The following is a 23,973-nucleotide window of genomic DNA, read 5'->3' on the forward strand; positions in this document are numbered from 1 at the left end:
CCCGCTCTCCAGCACGAGAGCGCGTCCAGGGAGGAGAAGCAAGACAGACGCAACGATCATCCAGAGAAGCGCCAAAGGCGGCCTCCGTTCTGACAAATCCACAGGTAAGCTGGGCAGCGGTCGCGTCCTCCACAACCACACCTATCACACAAAACGAGGAATACAAGAAAATAGCTTCCGAAAACAGACAACTTAAGGCAAGCTTGGACAGCATGAAAAATGAGCTCGAAACACTTAAGCGACAAATGGCAAGCATGATGACGCACGGAGGAAACCATAAAACAAACGCACCCGCACAACTGTCCAACACACAGACGAACACAACACAGACCAAACCACTATCACAAACGCAGCCTATAGCACAGATGCCTACACGCATCCCTCATCTCGAAGGGAAAGTAGACAATATGTGCGCACAAATGCAATTATTTCTTGCAGAGCTTCACAATCTTAAGCGGCACGTCGACGACTCGCTCAAAGGAGTAAAAAAAACGTGAAAACGTCGTAGCAGCCCTAGCCCGGAGAACCGAGATACAAAGGTCACCGTAACCACAGACACAGAACATTTCGAGAGCCCATACTCTGGCTAACTACACACCTATCCACCAAGAGAATCTCGTAATTTGGCAGTGGAACTGCCGATCACTACGTAAGAAACATGCTGCCCTTACACAATATATCAAGGCGGCGCTCGTCCCACCTGACATTATTTGTCTTCAGGAAGTGGGGAAAATGCGGATACCTATTGGGGGCTACCGTTTTTACAGCGATTAGAACTACCCTGAAGTGGCAGCATTGGCCCGCAAGGACCTGACAATCACTGTCGCCATAGCACCTGGCGTAGAAATCCACCACCAAATACTCACCATTTGGCCAGTTAAGAAGGGTCGTCCCAAGTGCCTGATAACCAACGTATAAGCCCCCCTAGGGATAAGAGGGACGATTTTTCATTAATTTTAAGTCACGTATCTACCTTGCTCTCAACGAAAGACCGACTAATCTTTCTCGGAGACTTTAACGCTTGGCACTCCGCATGGGGTTATCAACGGGACACCGCCAAGGGCTTCAATCTACTACGAGAAACTCAGTCCCACGAACTTGTACTGATTACGCAGCCAGGTGCTACAAGGATAGGAAACAGCGTTGCCCGGGACACCACGCCGGACCTTACGTTTGTCAACAATGAGACTGGGGTCACCTGGTGTAACCTAGATGAAACGCTAGGCAGTGATCACTATGTATTGTGTGTCAATGTTAACACAGCTAAAGTTCGACAGCCCCTAGGGGTGGCCAGGCTCACTGATTGGATGAGGTATAGAGAACAACAGCAGGCTGCTTCCTCATTTCCAGCCACTGCCGTAGGTTGGATAACTTTCCTCAAGGAGGCCCATGCTGCCACCACCAGAGAGATCAAGACCACAACGGAAGCACCAGCAGTAGACAGCCATCTCGCCCACCTCTGGGAGGCCCACAGAAGCCTCACCAAACGCTGGAAGCGGCAGCGGTGTAATCGCAAACTTAGGCGCCGGATAGCCCTGCTGGCAAACGAAGCTAACACCTATGCAAAGGAGCTGAATAATCAAAATTGGCACAGCTTCTGCGACTCTCTCAGAGGCACCCTCAGCACCAAGAAGACCTGGGCCATTTTTTGTGCATGTTAGACCAAACTAGCACGCGCACCGAGACGTCTAACGTCATGCGACGGCTCTTAGGAGAATACAAGGGCTCAGAACAAGAACTACTCGAGCACCTAAAACGCACCTACACCGGCGCTGCCCAGACATCTTCACACGTTATGAGAGAATACCAAGGACAGGATAACTCGAGCTTGGACGCCCCCATCACCTTCTCAGAGCTCTACGCAGCGGCACAAACCTTCAAGAAGAATACGGCTCCTGGACCCGACCAAATCACCAACGCAATGCTGCGCAACCTTAGTGATGTAGCCCTACAGCACTTAGTCGACTTCTTCAATGAACAGGTCTGGCGACCGGACGGAAGACTACCGCGAGAATGGAAGGAGGCAGACATCGTGCTTATACCAAAACCGGGCAAGCCGCGCGAGCTGAACCATCTCAGGCCCATATCGCTCACGTCTTGCATGGGCAAGCTCTTGGAACGAGTAATTCTAACCCGACTCGAAGCCCACATCGAAGGAAACTCACTCTTCCCTGAATCCATGTTTGGTTTCCGCAGGAGAATCTGTGCACAGGACGTCTTTCTTCTATTAAGAGATGAGGTGCTCGATCCTCCTCCGGGCAGTATGGACAGAATCCTGCTAGCACTCGACGTTCATAAGGCATTTGATAACATCTCACACACTACAATACCAGACGGACTACGAGATGTCGGGTGAGGTGAAAGAGTATTTCATTACGTTCAAGACTTCCTGAGCAGCCGCTCCGCGAAAATAGGACTGGGTTCAGCACGTTCTGCCCTGTATCGCCTACCAGATAAGGGCACTCCTCAAGGATCCATATTGTCACCACTTCTTTTTAACATCGGCTTACGTAGAATGGCCCTGGACTTACAGAAGAACCGGGGCCTTGGCTGCGCCATATATGCAGATGACATTACACTCTGGGCCTGCAAAGGGTCCCACGGAAACCGACAGGACACGCTTCAACAGGCCATCAACACCATTGAAAGCTATATGAGGCGAGCAGGCATGAGGTGCGCTCCAGAGAAATCGGAGTATATTGACACGTGTACTTGTCTCTATCGGGCGACAGGTTTTGCCGCCGAACAAGTGTTATCGCGCAGCGCGGGGCGCGCCTTTATGTATCCGAAGTTTCTGGAAAGTTATCGATGCTTCTAGCCGCTGTCTGTTGTCGCCGAACGTTGTGTTATCTGATTTCATCGCCTGACACGAATGGTGTAGAACATTTTGGAAGGCATGCGGGTCCCAGCGTTTAATCTGGAACATTCGATGATTGCTGTATAAAAGCCGACGCGCTTGGCCCGCTGATCAGATTTTCGACGATCGCCGACTGTGTTTGCCGCTTTCGTTGTGCTATAAGTGTAGCCTGTTTTGTGGGCACAGGTTCGCCCAATAAAAGGCTAGTTTTGTATTCCACCGTACTGCTTCTTTCTTCGCCGTCACTACCACGTGACATCTGGTGGAGGTGCTTTACGTCCATGTACCGGACGCCCCCGACAAGCCGTAATACAAGCCCGGACCGCAAAGACAACACCAGCGCCGTGCCGGAACATCGAGCAAGCCGCCGTATTCAACAGCTGCCCCCGGAGCACGGACTTCTACCTGAGAAGACCAAGAAGATTGTGGCCACGGAAACCCCAATGGCAGCCCCAGCGTCCCCCATCGTGCTGCAGCAGCCCAGGGAGCCTCCAACGTTCCGCGGTTCAACATTCGAAGACCCGGAATCATGGCTGGAAACCTACGAACGGATCGCGACATTCAACAACTGGGACTCCGACGACAAGCTGCGGCATGTCTACTTCGCCTTAGAAGACGCCGCCAGAACTTGGTTTGAGAACAGGGAGTCGACATTGACAACGTGGGACCTGTTCCGTAGCGGCTTCCTGCGCACCTTTACAAGTGTCGTGCGCAAGGAAAGGGCCGAAGCTATGCTGGACGCCCGAGTGCAGCTACCAAATGAGAACGTTGCCATCTTTACGGAAGAAATGAGCCGTCTGTTCCGCCACGCCGACCCGGATATGGCCGAGGAAAAGAAAGTACGCCTACTCATGCGTGGTGTGAAGGAAGAACTTTTCGGCGCAATGGTACGAAGCCCACCGACGACCGTAGCAGAGTTCCTTCGCGAGGCCACCAGCATTGAGAAGACACTCGAAATGCGGAACCGGCAATTCAACCGCCGCACAAGCTCTACCCACTACGCAGGAATTCAATCACTGGCCACGGACGATCTGCGCGAGACCATCAGGGCCATTGTACGCGAAGAACTGCGCAAGGTCTTGCCTTCGTCGCAGCCTCAAGTGGCCTCTATCGCCGACATCGTGAAGGATGAGGTGCACCGATCCCTTGGAGTTCCTGAGGTGCAACCAGAACCACCGCAGCCGGAAGCAATGACCTACGCCGCCGCCGTCGCCCGCCGTCAAGGCCCCCCTGCGCGACCGCGCCAAGGTCCTGCAACACCGCAATTCCGTCGTCCACCGCCGCCGCCGCCAGCGCGTCCACCCGTCGCCCAGCGCACCTATGCGAGGAAGACGGACATTTGGCGAGCCCCCGACCACCGCCCGCTCTGCTATCACTGCGGAGAAGCCGGCCATGTGTACCGCCGATGCCCATACCGCGACATGGGACTGAGAGGGTTCGCCGTCAACGCGCCGCGTCCACAGCTTGGGGAGCGCCCACGTGACATTGCCGATTACCTAGCCGCCACTCAGTGGAACTCTCGACGACCGTCCCGTTCGCCGTCACCAGGCCGCTACCTGTCGCCACAGCGCCGCCCATACACTAGCCCAGCCCGGGGCCGCTCTGCGAGCCCATACCCGGAAAACTAAAAGCAGCAACCGATGGAGGTGCGGTTGCTGTTCGTCGAACTGACGAAGATCCTCCGCCGCCGACGAAGACGACGAAGAAACCATCTCGACGACCTAAAGACGACACGCCGCCGTCCCGAAGAAGTCGGGAAGCCAAGACTACACCGACGAAAGACGACTTGACGACGCGACGTTCCCGCTTCAGTTCAACACGACGCAGCCGTGATCCGACGCCAAGACCCAACTGCAACGCCAGACAAAGAACCACCGACCTCGACGTGCTTCTCGACGGCCACGCAGTCACTGCCTTAGTCGACACAGGGGCCGATTACTCCGTAATGAGTGGACACATCGCCGCCCAGTTGAAGAAAGTTAAGACCGCATGGGAAGGCCCTCAGATTCGCACCGCTGGAGGACACCTCATCACGCCGACTGGGATCTGCACGGCAAGAATAACCATTCAAGACCGGACTTACCCTGCCACCTTCGTTATCCTCCAACAGTGTTCACGAGACGTCATTCTCGGTATGGACTTCCTGGACCAACACGGCGCAATCATCAACCTGAAGTCGAAGTCAGTAACGCTGTCGGAAGATAAAGGAATGCCGCCGGAGAACCCTCGTAGTCACCACGCCTTGAGTGTGCTCGAAGATCAAGTGAGCGTCCCGCCTCGCTGCAGCATCGTTATTTCGGTCAGCACCGAAACACCCGCTGACGTAGAAGGCGTCATCGAAGGCGACCAACGTCTACTGCTAGACCATGAAATTTGCGTCGCAAGAGGGATCGCTCGACTGCATGGAGGGAAAACTGAAGTGTTGCTGACAAACTTCAGCCAGGAGTTCAAGCACATCAACAAGGGCACGACGATCGCGTACATCGAGGAAATTCCGGAAACAAGTAATGCGTTTGTCCTCTCGGATTCCGCCGCATCTACCCCGACGACCATGGTTCCCGAACCAGACTACGACATTAATCCAAATCTCCCTATGATTAAGCAACAGCAGCTCAGAAGTCTGCTCCGACGATACAAAAGCTGCTTTTCGACGTCATCGAGGCTTCGACAAACACCAGTCGCCAAGCATCGCATAATCACCGAGGAATGCGCTCGCCCACTCCGTCAGAGCCCTTACCGAGTTTCGGCGCGAGAACGTGAAGCTATAAGAGAACAAGTCGACGAAATGCTGCGCGACGACATCATCCAGCCGTCGAAAAGCCCGTGGGCATCCCCTGTTGTTCTGGTAAAGAAAAAGGACGGAACCCTACGTTTCTGCGTCGATTATCGTCGCCTGAACAAGATCACGAAGAAGGACGTATACCCCCTCCCACGGATAGACGACGCATTGGATCGGCTCTGCAACGCTAAATACTTCTCGTCCATGGACCTAAAGTCTGGCTATTGGCAAATAGAAGTCGACGAAAGAGATCGCGAAAAGACCGCCTTCATCACCCCAGACGGCCTCTACGAGTTCAAGGTTATGCCATTCGGACTGTGCTCGGCGCCTGCAACGTTCCAGCGCGTGATGGACACGGTTTTAGCAGGATTGAAGTGGCAGACCTGTCTCGTATACTTGGATGACGTCGTTGTATTCGCCGGAAATTTCGACGATCACCTTAGGCGGCTTGCCACAGTACTAGAGGCCATCAAGTCATCAGGGCTCACTCTGAAGCCAGAAAAATGCCGCTTCGCTTACGACGAGCTTTTGTTCCTAGGCCACGTCATCAGTAAATCCGGAGTACGCCCCGACCCCCAGAAAACAGCTGCCATCGCAAAGTTCCCGCAGCCCACCGACAAGAAGGCAGTGCGTAGATTCCTTGGCATGTGTGCCTACTACAGGCGCTTTGTCAAGGACTTTTCACGCATCGCCGAGACGTTGACACGTCTAACTAAATGTGATGTTGAGTTCAAGTGGGAAACGCCGCAGGCCGAGGCATTTCAAGAACTCAAACGACGCATGCAGTCGCCACCTGTACTTGCGCACTTCGACGAGCACGCCGATACCGAAATCCACACTGACGCCAGTAGCCTAGGCCTCGGCGCCGTCCTGGTCCAGAGAAAAGATGGACATGAACACGTGATAGCTTACGCTAGCCGGTCGTTGTCAAAAGCGGAAGGCAATTATTCTACAACCGAAAAGGAATGCCTCGCCATCGTTTGGGCTACAGCGAAATTTCGCCCTTACCTATATGGCAGGCCATTCAAAGTCGTCAGCGACCATCACGCCTTGTGTTGGCTAGCGAATTTAAAGGATCCCTCAGGACGGCTGGCACGGTGGAGCCTCAGACTACAAGAATACGACATCACTGTAACATACAAGTCCGGACGAAAACACTCAGACGCCGATTGCCTATCACGCGCCCCCATTTACCCGCCGCCGCAAGATAACGAGGATGACGACGCCTTCCTTGGAATAATAAGCGCGGAAGACTTCGCTGAACAACAACGAGCGGACCCGGAACTTAAAGGCCTCGTCGATTATTTGGAAGGGCACACCGACGTTGTCCCCAGGGCATTTAAGCGCGGATTATCTTCCTTCACGCTTCAAGACAGTCTACTCGTGAAGAAGAACTTCTCGCCAGTCCGCGCCAATTACCTTCTTGTTGTCCCGTCAGGACTTCGTCCAGAAGTATTGCATGCCCTACATGACGATCCGACCGCTGGACACCTCGGATTTTCCCGGACACTATCGAGGATACAAGAAAAGTATTATTGGCCGCGCCTGACCGCCGACGTCACCCGTTATGTCAGAACATGCCGAGACTGTCAGCGACGCAAGACACCGCCGACAAGGCCAGCCGGATTACTACAGCCAATCGAGCCTCCTTGCCGACCATTCCAGCAGATCGGGATGGACTTGCTGGGACCCTTTCCGACGTCAATAACCGGAAATAAGTGGATCGTCGTGGCGACGGACTACCTCACCCGCTTCGCTGAAACAAAAGCACTGCCGAAAGGTAGCGCAGCCGAAGTGGCGAAATTCTTTGTCGAGAACATCCTGCTGCGACATGGCGCCCCAGAAGTCCTCATCACCGACCGAGGAACGGCCTTTACAGCGGAGCTCACCCAAGCCATTCTGAAATACAGTCAGACAAGGCACAGGAGGACAACGGCTTACCACCCGCAGACGAATGGTCTTACGGAGCGGCTGAATAAGACCCTCGCCGACATGCTAGCGATGTACGTCGACGTCGAACACGAGACCTGGGATGCCGTCCTGCCGTACGTAACATTCGCTTATAACACGGCGGTGCAAGAAACAACGCAGATCACGCCGTTCAAGTTGGTTTACGGCAGGGACCCGACGACGACGCTCGACGCCATGCTGCCGCACGTAACGGACGAAGAGAATCTTGACGTCGCTGCCTATCTCCAGCGCGCCGAAGAAGCCCGACAGCTCGCCCGCCTGCGAATCAAGAACCAGCAGAGGACCGACAGCCGACACTACAATCTTCGACGACGCTTCGTCGAGTACCAGCCCGGCGACCGTGTTTGGGTATGGACCCCGATACGCCGACGGGGACTGAGTGAGAAACTATTGCGACGCTATTTCGGACCCTACAAGGTCATCCGACGTATTGGCGCACTGGACTATGAGGTCGTGCCAGACGGCATTTCGCATTCACAGCGACGTCGCGCACGACCTGAAGTGGTCCACGTGGTGCGTCTGAAACCATTTTACGGACGCTAACGAACTTTCCTTATTTTGCTTTATTCTTTGCTATGAGTGCTTACTTATTACTTTGATTTGTTTGCAGCATCGGGTCGATGCTTTTTAAGAGGGGGGTATTGACACGTGTACTTGTCTCTATCGGGCGACAGGTTTTGCCGCCGAACAAGTGTTATCGCGCAGCGCGGGGCGCGCCTTTATGTATCCGAAGTTTCTGGAAAGTTATCGATGCTTCTAGCCGCTGTCTGTTGTCGCCGAACGCTGTGTTATCTGATTTCATCGCCTGACACGAATGGTGTAGAACATTTTGGAAGGCATGCGGGTCCCAGCGTTTAATCTGGAACATTCGATGATTGCTGTATAAAAGCCGACGCGCTTGGCCCGCTGATCAGATTTTCGACGATCGCCGACTGTGTTTGCCGCTTTCGTTGTGCTATAAGTGTAGCCTGTTTTGTGGGCACAGGTTCGCCCAATAAAAGGCTAGTTTTGTATTCCACCGTACTGCTTCTTTCTTCGCCGTCACTACCACGTGACAATATTCATATTAGACCTAGACATACCCTAGCGACCAGGGCTCCGGATCTGCAACTCACCTTGGAGGCAGAGCCCATCAAGAGGGCATCCCACCTGCGCGTACTGGGAATGTGCATTCAAGAAACGGGCAGCGTTAGCATAGCGCCCTCCAATCTCAGACGCACTGTTCGGAGCGTAACTGGGCTTATTAGCAGAGTTGCACGCAGCCGAGAAGGCATGGCCGAAGCAGACACCATGCAACTAGTAAACGCCTTCGTCATTAGTCGTCTAACGTACGCTCTGCCTTTCCAAACCACGCGGCGTAACGACATCGAACTTGCGGATAAGCTCATAAGAATGGCCTGTAAAGCAGCACTCAGCCTGCCTGAAAGCACAAGTACGATCCGACTGAACGAATTAGGAATGATGAACACTTTCGAGGAATATGCAGCGGCCACCCTACTGGCGCAGCGTGAATGGCTAAACACGACACCTCAGGGACGCTCAGTTTTACAAAGACTTCACTATCCGCTGACACCACAATATTGCGGCGACGAAACAATACTACTGCCATCTGAAATCCGAGAGCGAATCCACGTGGCGCCAATCCCCCGTCACATGCACCCAGTTCATCATGCGGCACGCAGACGCGCGCGGGCAGCCACCTTACTAAGGCGGCGAAGCGATCCGGATACTCACTTTACAGACGCGAGTTCGTATCACAAGAATACAGCCACCCTCAATACATTTGCAGCAGTCGTGACTAGCCAAGGACGAACAACCGTAGCAGCATCCATACACACGAAATCGGTTGCAACGGCCGAAGCTGGGGCCATAGCCCTGGCCATACGCGCCGCGGAAGCTAAGGACCAATCGGCCTACGTGCTGACAGACTCGCAGGACGCCTGCCGCCTCTTCCTTGGGGGGGCTTTACCGGGCTGCGTCTTCCGCATCCTAGGAACGGAACTCACCCTGGATCATTGCGTGACCTGGTGCCCGGCGCACACAGGGATAGCGGGGAACGAACGGGTGGACCGCTTGGCTCGAGGCATGACAGGCCGAGCCACGGGCCACACCGCCCGAGAGAACACCTCGACACCCGGTGCACCAAGAGAAATCCTCGAATTACAACGACTAAGTAGGCGAACCAAAGCTCTTCCTCACCCAGACCTAGACAGGAGGCAAGCACGGGACTGGCGCCGCCTGCAAACAAACACTTTCCCACATTTATACAGGCTACACAAAATGTACCCAGACAAATACAGCAACACATGCCCGTGATGCGAAGGAACACCGACATTGGAACACGATAACATTCCAGTGTGCGTTTCGTCCGGCGGCTGCCACCTCGCCGCTGCTACACAACACTCTACATAACTGGTCGTGGGAAGCGCGACTCGCGGAAGTGGAATTGCGAAGCCAACTGGCGACCCTTGACCAGGCCCGGCGAGCCGCTGTAACCAGTGGGGCCCTGGAGGAGGGGCTCCACCCACCATAACACAAACAACCTCTATTACAATAAACGTTTACTCTCTCTCTCTCTCCCATAGCAAGCTGTTGCGTTCCTTCTCCCCGATATAATTGTACACCAGACGGTTGAAATAGAGATCGAAACTCTTCTGGGTGCATCCGCTTTAGTTGCTTACTTGCTTGTCATAGCGATCATGCGATTTTGTAGAATCATATGGCATGTCGTCAGGCACGTCGAATTATGCCTCTCTCTGATGTGGCACCTCGCCCTTTTCCTAATAGCAAAACAGTCCTCGATATTTCCGTCTCGTGTAGTTGCTCATAATTCCTATAGTGTAGCAATCCTGTCCACGAAAACTAAAGCTGCACGAAGTTGTTCATCATGCATCCAAGCTTTGAAAATGCACTTTAAAGTTTTCTAGGTAATTTAAAGCCGTTATCTTTCGCTTTGCTATTTCTTCAATCGTTTGCGATTTCTCCGTTTTTATACGAATGTTTATCAAAGAATAGCTAAATACGAGCTCTACATAGAGTAACGAACGTGCGCAAGAAGGCACGGTAGAAATTTTAACGAACTACGTCTTGCCACGTAGCAAAGGAAATATAGGCTGCATACACTGAAAAGCGTGCAGTTAAGGGTAGAGTAAAACAAAAGATACAGTAGAATATGCTGTGAGCTTGTTTTATCCATTCACGCCGACTATAAGTACAGTGCGACAAACTATTGCAAAGAAATAGAAGAAGCATTGCACGAGCTTTCGCAGTTCACGTCTAATTAAGGAGCTTCCTCCATTTGGCAACACTGTCTCACTGGGATGCGTAGAAAGCAGAAAACCAATTTTTTTTTGTGCGTGCTGCAAACGGCGTCGTAATCTATGTTACCACCCAAGCTGTTGGCGTAAAGGGAGTGAGTACAGTGAACTAGACACTCGGGATGGTTAATGGAGCAGAATTCACATTTTTGGAAGAGCAGCATTTATACGCAACACAAGCAAAGGAGTGATCTTCATTACACCACCCTTCCCTTAAGCGTTGGTCTCCTAAAAATCTGTAGGAAGTTAACGCTGCACTACGTCGCTTATTTTTAAGTTAAAGAAAAATGTTTGTTGTTCGCGGTGCTCCAGCAAAAGGCGATGAAAAACGTTTTCTTGCAGGTGACCGTCGTGCACGGAACGCCAACGAAACTTCTTGAAATTGTTCATGAAGCTAAGAGAGCTGGGCAGTCGTTTCCGCTGGTGAAGAAATTCACCAGCCTGGGAACACCTAGCAGGGAAAGAACAAAGTTGGCGATCTTGTCAGCGTGGTCAGCTTCCGAGCTGCGAAGCTGCTACGGAATGACTGAAGTGAGCGGTTACCTTGCAACGCCGCCTAGCGGAGAGATCACAGCTGGTGACGTGGGCTTCCCAGTCTCTGCTGCAGCAAGTGGCTAACCTTCATTCGTGCTGCAGAGACTGGGAAGCCCACGTCACCTGCTGTGATCTCTCCGCTAGGCGGCGTTGCAAGGTAACCGCTCACTTCAGTCATTCCGTAGCAGCTTCGCAGCTCGGAAGCTGACCACGCTGACAAGATCGCCAACTTTGTTCTTTCCCTGCTAGGTGTTCCCAGGCTGGTGAATTTCTTCACCAGCGGAAACGACTGCCCAGCTCTCTTAGCTTCCTGAACAATTTCAAGAAGTTTCGTTGGCGTTCCGTGCACGACGGTCACCTGCAAGAAAACGTTTTTCATCGCCTTTTGCTGGAGCACCGCGAACAACAAACATTTTTCTTTAACTTAAAAATAAGCGAAGTAGTGCAGCGTTAACTTCCTACAGATTTTTAGGAGACCAACGCTTAAGGGAAGGGTGGTGTAATGAAGATCACTCCTTTGCTTGTGTTGCGTATAAATGCTGCTCTTCCAAAAATGTGAATATATATATATGTTTGGTTGCAGTGAACTATTACGCCCCGCAGTCGACGCACAGAGCCTTAATGAAGGACAACGCGCGAACGCCTGGTTTGAGCTTCGTGTCTGCTGCTAGGCTGCCAGGAAATTCTCCAAAGCTACTACAGACACCTCTCGGCGGCCGGGAGAAATACTAACGTCAAGCCACAATTAAAGAGCAGTGAAGAGAACTCAAACCCTAGCGGCGCCACCATAGGCACCCGCTGTGGATCGCAGGCCACGCGCTCGTGTGCTCCCTCCGATAAAGGCGCTGCGTGTACGTGTCAAAATCAGTGTCGGTAATGTTGCGACGATGTCGGTAAATTTAGTCAGTATAATGACGTCACGATAGCTCCTCCCTTTTGGAGCATTGGTGACGTTGATGGCTGTTGACTTTGCTCCCGCTATGTGCCCCTCACCCCTAATTTCTCCCAACGAGGAAGATATGCGTCTCCATTTGTCGCTACATTTAAAGACACACCGAAAGCCCTATAAGTGAACAATCTTTGTGAATGGAAGCTGTTTTTCTAGTCAAGGCCCAATTTAGTGATCTGCTACCGTTTTACGAAATCAGAGGTCGTTTTCATTTTTCACATGCCGACCGTTAATTTGTTAACACAGCATTTCCTTAAACATGCAACTTAAAAATAAGACACCTAACAACATATAAAGCATACAAAACGAGAAATTTTTGAAAACACCACTTTTTCGTTTGGAGAGTTTTCGGTAAATGTTAAATGTTTCTTGCGCTGCGACCCCCAGCAGAATCTTACCAGTACTTGCCAAGATGCTGGGTGAGAGCTTGCAGGCATTGGCAGTGAAGACACAGTTTTAATTCTTCAGTAGAACTAGAGGGGCTGTTGTGAGGTTTTTACCACATATTCATTAGCGAACATTGGAATAGGTTTAAAACAGACGGCTGCCATTATGACATCTCTCGTAGCTTAGGGCCTACTTAGCGCTCAAGCCGCACGTGGCACCCCAAGTCCACCGTACGCGTGCGGTCGTGCGAAAAATTTCACGTGTCGCAAACAGCTGCACAAATTTAACTTTACAATGGATCCGCACAAGCAGTACAGATGAAAATTTTTACATCTGTCCTCGATATCGCAGTTTTTCCGTAAGACCACACGCGTGCGGAAGACATGTGGTGCGGCGTGTGATATGAACGTATGTCAACCCTTGCTAAATCAAGTAACGATGAAACAACACGCTCTTACTTAAATACCTGAAAAAGTTATAACAAAATTAAAGAAATTCAAATTATTTCACTTAATGAGGTACACCACGGGCTCCACTGACATCTTGGCAAGGAAAGTTGTAATGTACATAACCAAGAACATGTGTGGCTTGGCATGTGTATACAATACACATGCGATTAAGGTGGGCATGGGTTGGGGAGAGGAAGGGGACAAGAGTGGAAGAAAAAACACCAGCCAAGCGCGAAAAAGCAGATGTTATCAACTGCGCCAGCACACTCAGTGCTCGAATGCCATAAAAAATCATTCCGGTCCCATTGGTGGCAAATCTCCGTGACGAAACTCAATTTTAAATGCGATCTTAAGTTATGTAGCTCAAGCTTGCTTATTAATATTGTTACGGAATGATCTACAGAAAAGGGGATTTATTTATACTATGTACAAGGAGGCTAAAAGTGGGACAGTAACAACAAAGATAGAGTGTGAGCAACTCGCACTCGGTCGAGTTGCGATTGAGTTGCGATCGAGTTGCAAGAAAATCGAGTGCGAGCACTTTGACGTGCATGGTCGGCAAGAGCAATAGCATCTCAAGCGTAGTCAGTGTGTGGACACCCATAAGAGGGCACCAGGTTGTCCATCAGTAATGTAAGGTTGTAACCGTATAAAAGAAAAAAACGGGGAATAACCAGCGGTTTCATGCCTGGAGTGTTGTACGCGAATGTCACAAATGGCTAGGCAGCGTCCCAATCCTGGTGGTAATCAGACACATACATGGCCAACACGTCGGTTTGTCTCCGGTTCAGACGTTCTGTCAAGCCATTCGGCTGGAGGTGGTAGGCCGTAGGGTACTTCTGTTGGGTCGAGCAGGATTTCAGAATGTCGAGAATTACCCTCGACATTAACTGTCTGCCTTGGTCAGTTAGGTGCTGCCGAGGAGCCCCATGCTGGAGTATGACTTTATGCAGCAAGAAGTCTGCAACGTTAGTTGCGCAGCTAGTGGGGAGGGCTTGCGCAATGGCAAACAACGTCGCATCATCTGTGGCAACGGCGACCCACTTGCTTCCAGAGTCGGATAAAGGAAATGAACCAAGTAAATCAAGGCCGACGCCGTGAAATCGCTCGTATTGTTGGTCCAGAGGTTAAAGAGGGCCTGCAGGTAGAAATGCGGACTTTTTCCGGCGCTGATAAAGATCGCACTAGCCCACGTCCCGGTGCACTGAGCGGGACATCCCAGGCCAATAGGAACAGCGGCTTGTACAGTCGTATGCGCGGGACACAACGAGGTGCGCCGCCGTTGGTCGTTCGTGTACTTGCGCCAGGACAGTGGAACGGAGCTGAGCCGAGATGACAAGCAACAGGTCAGGATCGTCAGGCCGTAAACTGCGACGATATGACGTGTCATTTTGGACTGCAAGAAAGCAGAGGGAAATATCAGGAGCGTAGGAGTAAACATTTTCGAATATATTGCATAGAGACGCGCATAGGCGTTGTTCGGCAGCGAGCTTGAAGAGTTGAGAGATGGAAAGAACACAAGAGCTCCAGTCGGTCAGGGCAGTGTCCGGTGGATCCGTGGGGTAGCTATAGAAGTAGTCTGCGTCCTGGTGCAAGTGGCCAGACTTGTAAACAACTCTATATGAGCATCCTTAAAGTCGCAATGCCCAACGACTAAGGCGACCAGTGGAATCTTTGAGGGAAGACAGCCAGCAGAGAACATGGTGGTCAGTAATGATGGTGAAGGGTCGGCCGTGAGGTAACGGCGAAATGTGGTGATGGCCCAAACAACAACGAGACACTCTCGCTTTCTGTGACCTAATAGTTTCGCTCAGTAAAGGAAAAAAAGCGGCTTGCATAAGCAATAATGCTGTTCTCACCATGCGGTCGTTGGGCTTTAGCTGCGCTAATTCCTTGGAAACTGGCGTTGGTACGGATTTCCGTGGCCGCAGATTCGTCAAAGTGAGTGAACGCTGGTGGTGGTGTCAATAGACCAATGAGATGTGAGAAGGAGGACGCTTGTTCAGGAACCCAGGAAAAAGTCACACCTTTCTGAAGAAGGCAGGTTATGGACCGTGCTATCTTTGCAAGCTCTTTCATGAATCGTTAAAAATAATAAGAAAGGTCCAAAAAGAATAAGCGTCCTGAGCAGAACGAGGTGTCGGAAATTTTGTAACTGTGCTAATTTTGGCAGGCGCTAACTTGCCGTATACCTATAGCATTGACAAGATGGCCAAGCACAGTGGTCTCTTGGCGGCCGAAGCGGCATTTTGCCGAGTTAAGGTGAAGACCTTCACTTCGAAAGCCGCGCAGACGCCAAGAGTCTGTGTACATGACTGGAGAACGTAGGTGAGAAGATGACATGCCATCGAGATAGCACAGGGAAGTAAACCACATGAAACCGTGACGAAGGGAGGCTATCGTTTGATATAAAGTTGCTGGAGCATTGAACAAGCCAAACGACAAAACTTTTATCTGGTGGAGCACGTCGGGTTTATATGAAGGTGGTCTTTTCTCTGTCGTTTTCGTCAACGGTGATTTGCCAATAGCCGGACTGAAGGTCTGTAGAAGAAGAGTACTATGCGGCATGCATAAAGCCGAGGGCTTCGTCAGCTCGCGGCAAAGGGTCGACGTACTTCTTAGTAATCTTGTTTAGAGAACAATAGTCGACGCAGAACGCCCAGTTGTCTTTTTTCCGACATGCACCACAGGGAATGTCGAAGGACTCGTAGATGGTTCCATGATGTCCTCAGTGGGAATTTTCTCGACTTCCGTTTGGATTACGTGACGTTCCGTCGCAGACACTCGGTAAGGAAGCCTATCGACGGGAGTGGCATTCCCGGGGTCATTGCGATGAGTCACAACTTTTGTAGGGCTGAGATGGGACGGAGGAAACTCGAAAAGGTCGCTGCAAGCGGCTAAGAAGTGACAGGCTAAGGAGCGGAAAGGTCTGGGGCAATCGTTCTATCAGAATGCACGTCAAATGAAGTGCTGGTGTTAGGGCCTCCAGAAGAATGCGGAGTAAGGGCCAGAGGGTCGTCTGAATCTAAAGGCGCTATGCTGCCCAGCTTGATACCTTCTGGGAGCAACTGTGGTTATGGTCCAAAGCTCAGAATAGAGATACATGTCCGGTTCATAGAAACAGTCACAGCTGAGTGAGGGAGAGCTACGCGCCCTGTCAAAAAAGCGTCAAATGAAGAAGCGATCCTGTAGTCAGGATCACAAACTGGAGGATCTGAGGTCAAGATGCGTAGCGGTAGCTGGTCGGAGGCGAACAAACTCGGCGACACATAAACGCAATAATGACTCGGTGGTGAAATCGCGCACAGAAGGGAGTTCTAACTGTAAAAGGCTCGACGAGCAGTCGATGAGGGTAGAATGGGCAGAAAGTGCAGACACCAAGCGCACCTAGCGACCACCAATCACAAATGCGACCCATAAACAGTGTCATCGACGTTTTATCGGGTCCGTGACGAAGTCTTGGTTCTTCTCTCCGCAAATGTTACCGTTGTGGCATAGTTTAAGGGGAACAAGGCGTCGCATACGTTACTGCATAGTGCGTCGGTATTTCTCCATATCTTTGGTAGGTCAACACCTTTTGAGTCTGCCGAATTCATTTCCCTTAGCACCAAAACACAAGAAAACATTTTCGATCAAAATGCTACATGAATGAACTTCGGCCTCTAAGGTGGCTGTAATAGATGATTTAGTATCGATGTTGATATTTTCTTTTAAAGAGCTCATCCCCCAATTCTGGAACCTTTAGTCATACATAGCGTTTTCCCGAACATGGTCATAAAACATTCCAAACATTACATATAAGTGATTTAATGGCAAGAAACGCTCGTACAAGTGGCGGTAGTGAGGTTTTGACAACCGGGCAGTGTATACGGGGTGATCATTTTCACATTTTGGCGGAATTTTTAAAAATCTCCTATTGCAGATCAGATAACATAATTCTAGTCCTTGAGCTGTTTTATTCAGAGCGCCGGACATGAGTTGCACATGAAATCAAACTACATAGCCAAATAATGAACAAGAACTTCTACATTAATTACTTTACGGCGCACAAAGTAATTTACGAATTGCAGCCGGTGAGCTTGCAAGGCGTATTCACTTGCCGTAAAGATGCACTGTCTTTGCACGTCTTTTCAGCAAAACGCTTGTTTGTTCATGGAAGCACAAAAGTGACAGGAAGGCCCATGTATTGCTCTCCACTTTTCGGGAAAAAGTATATCATCATCTGAGAAGACAATGGCCACGGTGGAAGGTACAGAGGCCACAGTACCAACTCACTGCACGCTGCAGCTCCCACGGGGGCCAAGTTCTTTCCACGGCGGTCTTTTTGAAGACATGGAAGACTGGCTGGACGACTCTGAGCAAGTAGCAGCTTCCGCCAAGCGGGACGACAAAGCGGGACTAAGGAACGTGTATTTAAGTATCGAGGATAGCGCTCGCACCTGGTTCCAGAATGGCGAAGAAGTCCCGACGTCATGCCGTTAGTTACGTCGTCGACTCTTGAAGACCTCCAATCAACGCGACCCCGGCCCGACGGAGATTCGACGATGTTTGTACCCCAGTCGGGACACAAGTTCTCAATGCACATACCTGTGCTGTAAAGTGAAAAGTTGGGCTAGTTGGTGAGTAATCATCATACCTTGCTGGTGAAGCAGCTCACTGACACGAACACAGTGAAGACACACAAGAAAAGGCGACACTTGTTGCACTTGCAACTATTTTATTTCAGAACACATACTTCATATTTATATACCTGCGCACCTTCAGGCGTCAAAGAGAATCAAGGCATGATTAAAGGCATTTTTTTAAAAATCATTTGCCCGCGCCTACTCGGGCGTCACAGATATGACACCTATCTATCATGGTGTGCAATCCTATCGTATTTGTTGCACCCCTGACAACCAATCTTATTACAATTTTTTTTATTTAGTGTACTTCCAGAAAGGCAACCTCACCACGGCTTGGATTTACGGATGGCTGACTGATACAACCCTCTCCCCTCTTGTGAATATGAAAGGCTTCGATTATTTCCCTGGTTAACTGATCCTTATGCTGCTATAAAACTGTGGTATCATTTTAAAGCGGCCAGCACCCATGTTGTGAGCAGTGCCCCTTAATGTGGGAATGAATGTCCCCCCCCCCCTCCCCAGTGATCTTTTGTATTCCAAAAGTCTTGTGTTTACACACCGACCCATTTGGCCGATGTATACTTTTCCACACGATATGGCCAAACAGTAGACAACGGACGACCTGCACTCGACAAGTCTTTCTTTATGCTTGACCGTGCACTTACGACCATTTAAATGGTCGTAACCTTGCCTTGATTCTCTTTGACGCCTGTAGGTGCGCAGGTATATAAATATGAAGTATTTGTTCTGAAATAAAATAGCTGCGAGTGCAGCGAGTGTCGTCTTTTCTTGTGTGTCTTCACTATGTCCGTGTCAGTGCGCTGCTTCACCAGCAAGGTATGATGATACCTGTGCTCATCGACGGTCGAAATGTCAATGCCCTATTAGACACTGGTGCTGGTTACTCGATTATTAGCAGGAAACTGGCGAGCGTTCTCAAGAAAGTCATTATGCCTTAGACTGGCACGCAAGTTCGCTAAGCTAGAGGACACGTTGTCACATTGCTTGGCGGGAGTATGGCTAGAATACGAATTCCAAATCCGACGTTTCTCGCTAGCTGCATTTTTGTGCATGAATGTTCCCGTGATTTGATACTTGTAATTGATTTGCTCCGAGAATATGGGGCAATCATCAACGTCAGGAAGCGTGGCGTCACTTTCTCTTCCAGAAAAGCTACGACACAAGATGATACCTGCCGCCATAGAGCCGGTCTTCGTGTTTCCAAGGACAGCATCACGATACCAAGCCGTTCCAGTGCTATGGTTCAGGTGATATTTGAAGGAACATGCAAGGGTGAAGTCCTAGCAAAAGGCAACATTTCCCTTTTGCGGAACCTAGGAATTTGTGTGGCACGAGGCTTCGTTTCACTTCGGGATGGCCACACTGAGCTATTGTTTAAAAAATTTACCAATGAGCATCGATACCTTTTTCGCTGCACTGCCATCGCCTACGCTGAAGCCTTGGGGGACGTTATTGAGTCTTTTGCGTCGGAAGGATCTGCCATAAATGAAGCATCGCTTGTAGGCATTGACATAAGCAAAGAGCTGCTGGAGGAAGAAAGAAGGCCCTACGTCAACTATAATTTCAATTCAAGGTGTGCTTTGCTGGTTCCTTTAGAGTTAGTAAGACGCCACACAGAATAATCACCTACGGTGATGCACTTCCTATCCACCAGTATCCTTATCGTGCCTCGCCGAAAGAAGGCGAAGCAATTAAAACAAAATTAAAGGAAATTATTGACAATGGCGTTATTCAGCCTTCAAGCAGTCTGTGGTCATCACTGGCTGTACTCGTTAAGAAGATGGCACACTTCGCTTCTGTGCCATAAAAAAAAGATGTTTACTCATTGTCGCGCATTGATGACTCTCACAACCAGCTATGGTGAGCTAAGTATTTTTCCTCCCTTGACATAAAACACGCCTGTTGGCAGATTGAGGCCGATGAGCGGGACCGTGAAGAAACTGCCTTCGTCACTCCGGGTGGCCTTTGCGAGTTGCGGCTGCCTCAATTTGGTATCTGCTCTGCTCTAGCAACTTTCCAAAGGATGGTGTACATTGTACCGGCCTACTTGAACTGGCAGAGCTGCCTCATCTGCCTAGGTGAGGCAGCCATTTTTTCAGTTAGCTTTTGCGAGCATCCGCTGCGACTACGGCAAGTACTTGAGGTAATACCATCCTCTAACATTGAACTAAACCCACAAAAGTGACACTTCGACTACCAAATGCTGAAGTTCCTCGGTCATGTCGTGAGCGCGGATGACGTCCGTCTTGATCCCGAGTAAACTGCCTCTGTGGCCACTTTTCCGACCCCTACCGATAAGAGAAGTGTTCGACCCTTCCTTCTCGTGTACGCGTACCACCTACCACTTAACGACTTACTGCTCTCACAAGAGACGATGTGTCGTTAATCTGGAGCACTGAACAAGAAACAGCTTTCACTGTGCTCCCACACTGCCTGGCGTCTCCACCAGTCCTCGGACACTCTGACGAAGACGCCGACACTGAAATTCACGCAGACCCCAGTTAAATTCTTATGGGCTCGGTACTCGTGCAATGGCAGGAGGGCGTTGAAAGAGTCATCGCTTTCGCTAGTCGCACTTTGTCACCCAGGGTCAAACTACACTACGAGGGAGAAGGAGTGCCTTGACGTCGTATGGGTCCTTGCGAAGGTTCGACCTTATCGTTACGGCCGCCCATTCAATGTCGTAACAGATCACCAGTCATTGTGCTGGCTCGCAAACTTAAGGAGACCTTCTGGACGACTGGTACGGTGGACCCTACGCCTGCAGGAATACGACGTAATCATTGCATACAAGCCCGAGTGCACACACGAAGACGCCGACACGTTGTCGCACGCGCCTGTCGAACCTGCTGATTGAGACATTGAAGACGATCGCGCTTTCATTGGAGCTGTAAGCGTGAAAGATTTGCTCACATAAGCGCATACTAGGAATTACTACCTATAATAGACTGGGACTACCAGTCTGGAACGCCCTACCCAACGACATCGCAGCCATCACGTGCTCATCCAACTTTGCCAATAATGTTACCAGTCATGTTTCGTTGTGTTAACACTTGCTCGCCAAAATATATGTACCCACCCCTTATGTAATACCCCTCGTGGCTCTTTAAGGTAATAAAATGAAATGAAATAATCGTACATATATATTTAAAGGAACACAGACCTAGTCAAGCCGACTTTACGTCTTTTTGTCTGTGCCCCTGTCACCTGTACGTTGTATAGATACAAAATAAAGTTCAAAGTTCAAAGCCTCAACACACCTCCATCCCGGCAAATATCTCGTGGACTCTCATCCTTTTCTTTACGACAGGGGATATTGTATAAGGCCGTGCCAGCAGGGCTTGGTGACCAAATTCTGTTCGCCTGCCACGACGAGCCTCCGTCTGGCCACCTAGACTACGTGAGAACCCTTGCAAGAGTGAAGAAATTGTACTATTGGGGGAAACTCGTCACTTCTGTTAAACGATATGACCAAGCCTTTCGGGAGTGCCAGCGCCGAAGTGGCCAGCTGTGAAGCCTGCGCAATTACTGAAACCCACTGACACACCTCGAAAACCTTTTGACCAAATCGGCATGGACCACTTGGGCCCGTTTCTTGTCATCTTTGGCAAACAATGTGCAATTACTGCCACAGGTTATTTAACGCGCTACGCTGAAGCAAAGGCTCTTCCTTGAGGCACGCTTCCGAGGTTGCGCAATTTTTCGTACACAACATGCACATAATCTTGGCGCCCCATCGTGCGTCATTAGACATTGAAGAACGGCATTTACGGTAAGACTCATTGAAAAGGTTTTCCATCTGAGTTACACAATGCATCAAAAGATCACTGTCTATCACCCGCAGACAAATGGCCTCACCGAATGGCTCAACAAAATTATGACTGACATGCTGTCTATGCAGGCAGACGTAGAGCTCAAAACGTAGGATGAGGGGCTTCCGTACGTAACGTCTGCGCACAACACCGCTACGCTAGAGACCACACGTTTCACGCCATTATAGCTTGTTTACAGTCGTGAAGTTTGTACAATAGTGGAAGCGACGCTCCCATGCGACAACTTAGATCACCTTCATCAAGCCGCTGAACTCTTCGTGCAGCTCGCCGAAGAAGCACGCCAACTGGCTCGCGCGAACATAAGGAAGCAAGAGTGAATCGGCAAACGGCACAACAACCTACGCCGTCGACGAGTAGAATACGAACAAGGAGATTCTGGTCTGGACCTCTAACCTTTATTTGCTTCGTTCTCCTTAGTTCACTTTGATTCCGTTTAATTTGCTTAGTCATCTTCTTAATTCACTTAGTAATCCACCTCAATTTGCTTTGATTGCTCCTAATTCAGTTTGATTCCTTTTAATTCACTTTCACTGCTCTTCAATCCCATTGAGTCATCTTAATTCAGTGCGATTCCTCTTACATCGCTTTGTCCTCCTTCCTAATTCGCTTTGAGTCTTCTTAATTTGCTTTGATTACTCCTAATTTACTTTTATTTCTGTTAATTTGCTTTGTCATCATCGCCCTGTCACCCTTACTACTTCGCCCAGTCATGTTTTGGTCCACTTTAACTGGCTTTAACTCGCCACCCTTTAACTAAAGGTCGTCTATCTTTCTCGGACGTGACAATATTTTGAAACTGGTGTTATAATGGAAATTCATTTCAAGTGGGTGTCTTGCAAGCTCATCGGCTACAATTTAAAATTTGCAATATGTGCTCTAAAGTTATTAATTAAAAGGTTATTTGTGCATTTTCGTTAATAAGTTCACATTCTGTTTCGAATTATTCTGCTAGTAATGCCCGCCTCTACCAACAATCCAGCTCATGGACAATAATTGTGCTATCGGCTATAGGCGGTTCCTAAAGATTCCTTAAAACCTAAAAATAACCAGCCCGAATATTGCCCTTTATATTCCCTCGTCGTTAAGCATAGGTAATGAGTTGGGCACGCAATTTGATCCAAATTTCACGATCGCATAATTTGGAAGAGTGGGCTTCTACGCTGCTGGTATTAAAGTGTGCTCCGAGGAACACCACATGTCGAAAACATTGCGGCATAGCGCTTACACGAGCGGCATTGTCTACGTTGCCAGGTTGTGGATCCGAACTCTGGAGCCATGCTGGGGCCAAACCAGCAAGGGGAAGTGCTCTTTCACACACCTCACGTTATGGTCGGCTACGACAAAAATCCGGAAGCAACCGCAAGCTTCACCACTAATGACGGTTGGATACGCACAGGTAAGACAGGTATCCCGATAGGCCTTGTGAGTATAAGACTGCAGTGTTTCAGAACGACAGTGAATTTCAAGGGATCGGTTCTTCTCGACATACTCGGAACGTTTCTCAGATTTAACGTGGTACCTGCTAAAATTAGTTGCCTAGTAATACAACACGGGCAGTAATAAAACGCGTTTAGAAGGAAAACAGAGCAATTTAACCGAAGCGCTTGTAGTAGTCAAACTCCCCAAGAACCTGGAAAATTGATATTCACTTTAGGGTCAAGTGCCTTTCGTTACTTTGTAGACAACCGAACGAGTTTCCTGAGTCAGTGTACAGTGGTTGTACAGTGGTTGTACAGTGTACAGTGGATTGAAACTCCATAACCGGACCGCGTGACCGTCGGCGCTTTTTGCTCCACCGGTGAGCGCTGGGTGTCCGCTGACGAGCCAACTACAGTCACAGTGCATCACAAAGGCTGTGGCCTTCATATGATACAAAAACGCATCTACTCAGTGTTCTCGGTGCCCTCCAGAGGCGCAAAAGGTGCCTCGGTAACTACGCACTCCAAGTGTCTCCTATCAATCACTGAGCACCGAAAAGGCTTGGAGATATTTTTTTTCCTGAGATTCAAAGCAAGCCCCCGCATAATATGGCGAAAGAAATTCGTCAGAATGTATCTCATTATGAATGTCGACGTTAATGAGATTAGCAATGAAGCAATGTAGCGACACCAACAGCCGCGTAGCGACATGACTAGGAATGCCAACGCCGAAACGTGCACGGTGTCGAGCCCTAGCGTTATAGTAACCTACTCTGGGTTAAATGCTCCCCATAGCACCCATGCATTACAATCGGCAGCCACAACGGCGCCGC

At 50.0% G+C, this 23,973-nt stretch overlaps 1 protein-coding gene across 3 annotated transcripts in view; it reads left to right on the forward strand.

Moving 5' to 3' along the window:
* Positions 1-23,973, forward strand: part of LOC126544016 (uncharacterized) — a 169,015-nt gene that overhangs the window by 133,272 nt on the left and 11,770 nt on the right. For all 3 annotated transcript variants that reach the window (XM_050191192.3, XM_055062447.2, XM_055062448.2), the window contains one exon: positions 22,974-23,118. In XM_050191192.3, the coding sequence (XP_050047149.2) occupies positions 22,974-23,118 (145 nt within the window). The remainder of the gene's footprint in view (positions 1-22,973; positions 23,119-23,973) is intronic.

Source organism: Dermacentor andersoni, chromosome 10, assembly GCF_023375885.2.
Source record: "Dermacentor andersoni chromosome 10, qqDerAnde1_hic_scaffold, whole genome shotgun sequence".
In the NCBI taxonomy this organism is placed as follows: Eukaryota; Metazoa; Arthropoda; class Arachnida; order Ixodida; family Ixodidae; genus Dermacentor; species Dermacentor andersoni.